General features: G+C 35.3%; 1 protein-coding gene across 1 annotated transcript; it reads left to right on the plus strand.

Annotated features, from left to right (window-relative positions):
• The first annotated feature begins 9 nt into the window (after window positions 1-9).
• On the plus strand, window positions 10-7331 carry l2hgdh (L-2-hydroxyglutarate dehydrogenase). Its single transcript, XM_073834901.1, has 10 exons — window positions 10-233; window positions 1174-1289; window positions 1417-1568; window positions 1798-1929; window positions 2949-3111; window positions 3205-3239; window positions 3319-3486; window positions 3570-3727; window positions 6562-6693; window positions 6791-7331. Exons 1-10 carry the CDS (start codon window positions 139-141, stop codon window positions 6984-6986), a joined length of 1347 nt encoding a protein of 448 aa, XP_073691002.1. The 5' UTR covers window positions 10-138; the 3' UTR covers window positions 6987-7331.
• The last annotated feature ends 1553 nt before the right edge of the window (window positions 7332-8884 follow it).

Below are 8884 nucleotides of genomic sequence, written 5' to 3' on the forward strand. Positions count from 1 at the left end.
CGGGGCTACGAAGGACGGATAGTACACCGTAGATTCCTTTACCCGAGAATAAACCAACGTTACCGGGTCAGCGACGAGCACTATGATTACACGGATATAACAAGTGTGTTTGGAAAAGTGCACGTAATTTGTGGAATAATGATACGAACTTTCGGTACCGGATCTGTGCGCGTCCATTTACTGTCACAGGGATTCAAGTATGCAACATGCAGAGCTGCACACCTCCACAGCGGGTGAGAATAACAACAGCACTAGTGACAGAGTATTTAAAACAAGTACAAATTACTTACAATGACAAAAAGAGTTCTGACTGTAAAGTTAGTGTCATAAAATTGAAAATACGTTACCTCAGTGTCAGTATTGTTACTGTAGAGTGATACTGTAGTCAGAGTGCATTCAGTGACATTATTTGCACCGATTTTAAAGTAAAAGTTCACCAAAAATGAAAATTCCCAATGTCGTTCCAAACCTGTATTACCTTCTTTCTTGTGTGAAACATAAAAGAAGATATTTTGAAGAATATCAGTAGCCAACAGCTTTGGTTACCATTGACATCCATTGTATGGAGAAACAAGGCAGAGACATTTCTCAAAATGTTCTGGCTGTTCCACAGAAGAAGTAAAGTCAAAAAGTTTGGAGATTTTTTCTTTAAAGTTATTTGCTACTCAAATTGTTACACTATTCTGTTTTGTCTGAATAAGTTAAAAATTAAAACACTACAAGCTAAAACCAGACATTTAAAATGTTACCAATTTTGGGCATCACATGATTATAATGAATAGTATGCTTAAATAGAGATTTATCATACTGTTTTCATTAGTAGCATGGGTATATTTGTAACAGTAGCCAACAATACGTTGTATGGGTCAAAATCATTAGGATATTAATTATAGATCATGTTCCATGAAGATATTTTGTAAATTATCTCACCGTATATATATATTAAAACTGAATTTTTCTTAGTAATATGCATTGCAATGAAAATCTAAAGGTGATTTTCTCAATATTTAGATTTTTTGCACTCCCAGATTTCAGATTTTCAAATAGTTGTATCTCGGCAAAGCATTGTATGATCAATTTCCAAAAATTGACCCTTATGACTGGTTTTGTGGTCCAGGGTCACAAAAATCCAATATCAGGTGATTACCTATATTATACCATTGTATTGTGTAGCTCTTTTGATGTGGCTGTTGTTGGTGGAGGGATTGTTGGACTGGCCTCTGCCAGAGAGCTGATCCTCAGGCACCCAAACCTCACCTTTACCTTGCTGGAGAAAGAAAATGAGCTTGGTAAGTGTGTGTGTGTGTGTGTGTGTGTGTGTGTGTGTGTGTGTGTGTGTGTGTGTGTGTGTTTTAGATACTTTTTCATATCTGCCTTGATTTCATATTAATTTCTTTTGTGTTTTTCTATCCACAGCTCTCCATCAGACAGGCCATAACAGTGGTGTGATCCACTCTGGTATTTACTACACACCGGGCTCTCTGAAGGCTCAGCTTTGTGTTCGTGGAGCCATGCTAACATATCAGTACTGCCAGAAGAAAGGTGTGCCTTATAAGAAATGTGGCAAGGTGAGAATGAGCACAGGCCTCCATAATACCACAGATACCAAAGAGATTTGCCCCTGTAGCAGTGGTGTCAAACTCCTGTTTCCTGCAAAGTTTAGGTCTAACCCTAATTAAACACCCCTGATCCTTTCAATCACATCTTTCAGGCTTTTTTGAAAATATTGCAGGGCTGCGGCCTTTCAGGAACTTTGACACCTGTGCTCTGTAGTATCCTGTGTGTTTGTGACTTCAGCTTATCGTGGCAGTGGAGAGAGAGGAGATTCCCCGTCTGAAAGCTCTATATGAGCGTGGTCAGGTGAACAATGTTCAAGATCTTCGTCTGATTGACGCCAAGGCCATCCGAGAGAAAGAGCCGTACTGCAGGGTGAGTGATATCTGTTTATTTGTTAATGAAAGATAGGCTTCATATTTTCCACTCATTTACCATACTTTGGTTTGATCAATAACCAGCAGATTGCAAAAGTGCTATCATCAGGCCTTTACCTGATTTAGGTGACCTTAGGCCTGCTGTTTCAAAGAGTGAACTATTAAACTATTTATGACTGTCAAATGCATTTGTATTTTATATAACGTGTTTTGTCAATTTATGTTAAACTGGCTCTCACATAAACTACTGTTCAAAAGTTTGGGGTTGGAAAGATATTTAAAGTTTTTGAAAGAAGACAACATATTAAAAATACAGGAAAAATAGTAATATTGTGAAATATTTTTACAGTTTAAAACAAAAAGTTTTTAATTTCTATATATTTTAAAATGTAATTTATTCCTATGATGCAAAGCTGAATTATTAGCAGCCATTACTCTAGTGTTCAGTGTTCAAGAAGCATTTCTTATTATCATCAAAATTGAAAACACTTAGGCCCGGTTTAACAGACAGGGCTTAGCTTAAACCAGGATTAGGAAATAGTTCAATTAGGACATTTAAGTAATTTTTATTAACTTTCCCTGAAAAAAAACATTACTGGTGTGCATCTAGAGGCAAAACAAAGGCACTGACATATTTTAAGATCAGTTAGTGCAAATTTCTTTCAGTTAAAACAGCTCAAATTTACAGTTTAGTCTGGGATTAGACTTAAACCTTGTCTGTGAAACCGGGGGTATATGATTAATATTTATTAATCAGCACAAAAAATATATATATTTTATGCCAAAAATCATTAGAACAGTAAGTAAAGATCATGCGCCATAAAGATATTTTGTCAATTTTCTACCGTAAATATATCAAGACTTAATTTGTGGTTACATATACATTGCTAAGAACTCAATTGCGCACTGACAGCCAATCAGATGCTGATTTAAGCCATTTGTGTGAGGAATATCAATCAAACAGTCAGAAAACAGACTGTACATTAAATAATGTATGATTTTTTGGTTCATACATAGGGCATCATGGCATTGGACTCTCCAAACACAGGGATTGTTGACTGGCGGATAGTAGCGCTGACCTATGGTAAGGACTTCCAGGAAGCAGGTGGCACTGTGATAACTGACTTTGAAGCAACTGACATTAAGGTGGCAGCAGAAAGCCCAGCTGGGAGTGCTGAAGGTGAGTCACGTGACTTGCTCTGTGTCTCAGATTTCTTTCTTTTCTTTATTAATAATCACTGTATTCATCCCATTATGTCTAAACTATGTTTAGGGCTGAAATATCCCATCACCATTAAAAGCTCACAGGTGAGAAACTGATATGTATAAATCATGTTTTCATGCTCTCTTGGCTTGGTGTCTTAGTATGGCTGTGTTTTGTGTGCAGGGTAAGGAGGTGAGGTGTCGGTTCGTGTTGACGTGTGGAGGTCTTTACTCTGATCGGTTGTCTGAGATATCTGGCTGTAGTTCAGAGCCCCGTATCGTTCCCTTTAGAGGAGATTATCTAGTACTCAAGCCAGAGAAAAACTACCTGGTCAGGGGCAACATCTACCCTGTGAGTAGAAACACAACACACAATCACATAATACACAGATATGTGAGAACGTGTGTTTAAGGACTTTATGTTTGTGTGCTGAGGTGCCAAACCCACGGTTCCCATTTCTTGGATTCCATTTCACTCCTCGTATGGACGGCAGCATCTGGCTGGGCCCAAACGCTGTGTTGGCTTTTAAACGAGAAGGGTATAAACTCTTTGACTTTGATACACAAGACTTCGTCAATGCGGTCTCTTACAGGTACGTTTAAATACACTTTGGCGTATATAAGTTCAAAAGTTTGGGGTTAGTAAGATGTTTTTTAAAGAAATCATCAATTTTATTCAGCAAGGGTGCATTAAATTGATTAGAAGTGATAGTAAAACCATTTTCGATGTCAAATAAATGCTGTTTTTTTGACTTTCTATTCATCAAAGAATCTTGGAAACTAATATTAAATGATTAGTTCACTTCCAAAATGATAATTGACTCACTTCCATGTCATCCAAGATGTTTATGTCTTTATTCCTTCATTCGAAAAGAAATCTAGGTTGTTGAGGAAAACATTCCAGGACTTCAATGGAACCAAACAGGCTGAAGGTCCAAATTTCAGTTTCAACACAGATTCAAAGGGCTCTACACAATCCCAGCCAAAAAATAAAGGCCTTCTAGTTAAACGATCGGTCATTTTCTAAATAAAAAGAAAAATGTATATACTTTATAACCACAAAAGCTTGTCTTAACTCAATCACGCACACGTGACATAGGTGGACATACCGACCCAGAGTTTACAAAGTGAACGTGCAAAGAAAGTCAAACTCCCTTTACAAAAAAAGGTAAAACAACAATGTCAGATGATTTTGAAGTTGGAGGAGAAAATGAGATGGTGTTTTTTTTACCCTACTTTACCTTTTTGAACCAAAGTACACAGACAAAGAATTAATCGAATGTGACTTTTCCAACGTGATTACATAATGCTTTAAGCATCGCAGAGCTAGTGCAAGACGAGCATTTATGGTTAAAAAAGTATATACATTATTATTATAGTAGACAAGCCCATTATTCCTCAGCTGGGATCATGTAGAGCACTTTGGACCTTTAACCTGTTGATCCCCATTGAAGTCCACTATATGGAGAAAACTCCTGGAATGTTTTCCTCAAAAACATTGATTTCTTCTCGACTAAAGAAAAAAAGACATGAACATCTTGGATGACATGGGGGTGAGTTGATTATTATGACATTTTTATTCTGGAAGTGAGCTAATCCTTTAAGCTGCAACTTTTTTTATCATTGATAATGATTAAAAGATGAGATCAGAATAATAGAATGCTTTCTGAAAAATCATCTGACACTGAAGACTGGAGCAAAGGCTGCTGAAAATTCAACTTCGTCATCACAGGAGTAACTTTTATTTGAAAATATATTAAAATAGAAAACAATTATTTTAAATTGTAATATTATTTTATAATATTACTACAAGCATAAAATGAAATTACTGACCCCAAACTTTTTAACAGAAGTGTACACTCATATTTACACATTCTCATGCATAAAATGCACTTGTGTAAAGTTATATCCAATTTTACAACTTTGTTTACCATGCCTAAAACTCTAAAACAACCATAAAAATGACAATGTTACAGCTCACATCTGACCCTGGACAATAAAAGCAGTCATAAGTAGCACGGGTAAATTTGTAGCAATAGCCAAAAATTCATTGTGTGGATCAAAATGATCATTTTTTTCTTTTATGCCAAAAATCATTAGGATATTAAGTAAAGATCATGTTCCGTAAAGATATTTTGTAAATTTCCTATTGTAAATATATTTCAACTTTTTGATTAGTAATTTGCATTGTTAAGAACTTCATTTGGACAACTTTAAAGGTGATTTTCTCAGTATTCAGATATTTTTGCATCCTCAGATTAAATTTTTTTAATAGTTGTATCTCAGCGAAATATATAAACAAACCATACATCAATGAAAAGCTTATTTAGCTTTCAGACATTCAAAAAATTTACCCTTATGAATGGTTTTGTGGTGCAGGGTCACGAGTAGTATGTTTTAACAGACAAATTAATGTTTTAAAGTAAACTGATCCCATTTACTTTCTTTGTAAGTTATTTATTGGTTACCTACATTTTTCTTCTTTTTTTAAATAAAACAAGGGATGAGTTGGAACATTGCAAAAATGCTGTTGAAGTTACTGAACCCAAAACATTTCTTTAAAGGGGTCATCAGAAGCCCATTGTCAACAAGTTGATATGATTCTTTGGGGTCTTAATGAAAAGTCTATAACATACTTTGGTTAAATTTTTCAATGGTAGTGTAAAACAACACCCTTTTTACATTGTCAAAAAGAGCTCAGTTCACAGCGACCCGTTTCTGTGCATGGCTCTTTAAATGCTAATGAGCTCCGCTCACTCCACCCCTCTTTTCCGTGGGATGACGACCAGTTTTCTGAGACTGTAAACTTTTGCTGCAGAACTTGCTAACTAGCACATTATTAAGAAAGTCGATTTGCATAGATTCATTAAAAACCCTTATACTCACTTCTTCTGTAGGTTAAGCTGGATCACGAATGATTTGTGCGAACATAGACATATTAGATCGGGGGTTGGGGCATTTGCTTCAAAAACAAAAGTAATCCTTTGCATCTTCAGTGAGTAAATGACGACTGCTATGTTTATTATTACATCTTGTCTTCTCTGCTGCAGCGTCAAAACAATGGCAGATTGTTTACAGCTCACTCAGGACGGGTCTATGCTAAAACACCAATGTCAGTCAACAATTGTGGGAGGGGCCTGGCCCTGTGTGACGTCACACAGCCAAGAATCTGAGAATGGCTTGATTTGTGAAAGGGGTTATGATTTTTAGGGATTTATGTATGTATTTTAATCATTATAGGGTGGTTGTGTACACACTGCCAACACACATTTATGTTCAAACAACATGTAAAAGTGAATTTTGCATCCGATGACATACATAAGGGTGTTAATTTCAAGAGAGTTTCTTAAATTAAAAAACAAGGCCCTTTGCTCATGTTCGTAATGTGTGTGTGTGTGTGTGTGTGTGTGTGTGTGTGTGTGTGTAGGGGTCTGCAGAGGCTGGTAATGAAGAATATTGTGTATGGAATGGGAGAAATATATAGAGGTTTGTTTACCAGTGCTCAGGTAAAGAACCTGCAGAAGTTCATACCCGAACTGAGCCCCAGTGACGTCCTCAGGTACAGACACACAAACACTCAATTGAAAAAGATCATAGGAGTCATGCATAATCTCATTTATTGTCAAAATTGTAACTATTTCTGTTGGTTTGTGCAGGGGGCCGTCAGGTGTGCGCGCGCAGGCTTTGGATCATGAAGGAAACCTGGTGGATGATTTTGTGTTTGATGGTGGGAAGGGAGAGCTGGCCAGCCGGATTCTGCATGTACGCAATGCTCCATCACCCGCTGCGAGCTCCTCCCTGGCCATCGCTGAGATGATCGCAGATGAGCTGGAGAAAAGATTTCAACTGTAGACATACCTCAGATGACGTTGCCATAACATTGATTACACTCTCACTCTTATACTTTAACTCAAAGTATAACAGAATGATTATAGAATAAAATTTACTTTTATAGTGGTGTGGAATATATGTATAAAGAGATTTCTGGTGCTCTTTTCTAATGTGTCTTCTGGAAATAATGCAGGTTTTAGGAAATGCTGTGTAACTGTTATTATGTCTTTCTAAATCTTATGATTTATGAGGAAAAAGAACTGCCTCAAAGTAATTTACAAAAGGTGGTTGCCTCCTAAGAAAATGCATTCACTTTATTTGAATTTGTAAAAATAAAGCATAAACTCTTTTTAACCGATGAATATACATGACTATTACAGTTGTTTGTGACTTCTATACAAATTCTAAGATTTTTAATGTTTTTTTTAAAGAAAATTCTTCTGCTCACCAAGCCTGCATTTATTTGATTTGAAGTACAGCAAAAATAGTATAATTTTGAAATATTTTACTATTTAAAATAACAATTTTCTATTTAAATATATTTTAAAATGTAATTTATTCCTGTGATCAATATTACATTTTTCAGTGTTTTAATTCTTCAGAAATCATTCTAATATGCTGATTTGCTGTTCAAGAAACATTTTTTCTTGAGTACAGTTGAGTATATTGTTTTTAGGAGTCTTTAATGAAGAACAGCATTTTTTCTGAAATAGAAATCTTTTGTGACATTACAAATGTCTTTATCATCACTTTTGAGAATTTTTTTAGGGAAAGAAATGATAAAAATAGTACTTTTATTTAGTAAGGGTAATTTAATTTAAATAAAAGTGATGATAAAGACATTTATAATGTTACAAAAGATTTCTATTTTAGTTAAATGCTGTTCTTCTGAACTTTCTATTCATCAAAGAAACCTGAAAAAAAAATCTACTCAGCTGTTTTCAACATTATAATAAAAATAAATGTTTTTTGAGCAGCAAATCAGAATATTAGAATGATTATTTAAGGATCATGTGACTAGAGTAATGATGCTAAAAATTCAGCTTTGAAATAAATTCGATTTTAAAATATATTCAAATAGGAAACTGTTATTTTAAACAGATCTTTACTCTTTTTGCTGTGCTTTGGATCAAATGAATGCAGGCTTGGTGAGTAGAAGAGACTTATTTTCAACTTATTGTTCAACTTTTAACTGGTAGTGTATATAATTTAAAGTTTGATGTGATTATAAAAATGTCTACTCTTTAGTATTTTTTATCTTTATTATTTTGTAATTGTAATATTTCATTAATTAACATTACTTTTCCAGGTCTAGAAATCGCACACCTCCTATATTCAGGTTTTTAGGCAATATGAACCCTTGTTCTTCAAAGAAGTTAAGGTTATGGACAGTTGTTGAACAGGTCAGACATCTTGTTTTTTTGTTGTTTTAGCTTATTTTAGTACTAGTTTTGTCTTATCTGAAATCAAGTCATCTTAAGGTTGGAGGTTTGCTTCCTTTTCTGAAGCATTATTTGCAGATCCGTGAAATGTTTACATGATCTTACTTGACCATTCCGCTTTTTACCACACGATGGCAGTGGTTGACTGGAAATTTGGGGGATTTTTAGCTTTATAGTAACTAAAATAATCATGAAAAATAATAAACAATATTTGGAAGTACCACAGGCACGCCGCTACAGACCATGTAAACTTTTATAAGTAGCCTATTAAAGATGATTCACTATCGATTACTGAAAGTCATATGCAATACTTTTGTTGTTAAAACACTTCTAGAATATACGCTTCAGCGTATGTGTGTTTATTCTGCCAAAATAAGACATCTCATGTATGTGCTATATTGCTGCGCTCATTCGCTCGCTTGCTCGCACACAGCGGGCGATCCCTCCCTCGGGGCTGCGCAGATGCGGGAAGCGCGC

Source organism: Garra rufa, chromosome 2 (assembly GCF_049309525.1).
Source record: "Garra rufa chromosome 2, GarRuf1.0, whole genome shotgun sequence".
NCBI lineage: Eukaryota > Metazoa > Chordata > Actinopteri > Cypriniformes > Cyprinidae > Garra > Garra rufa.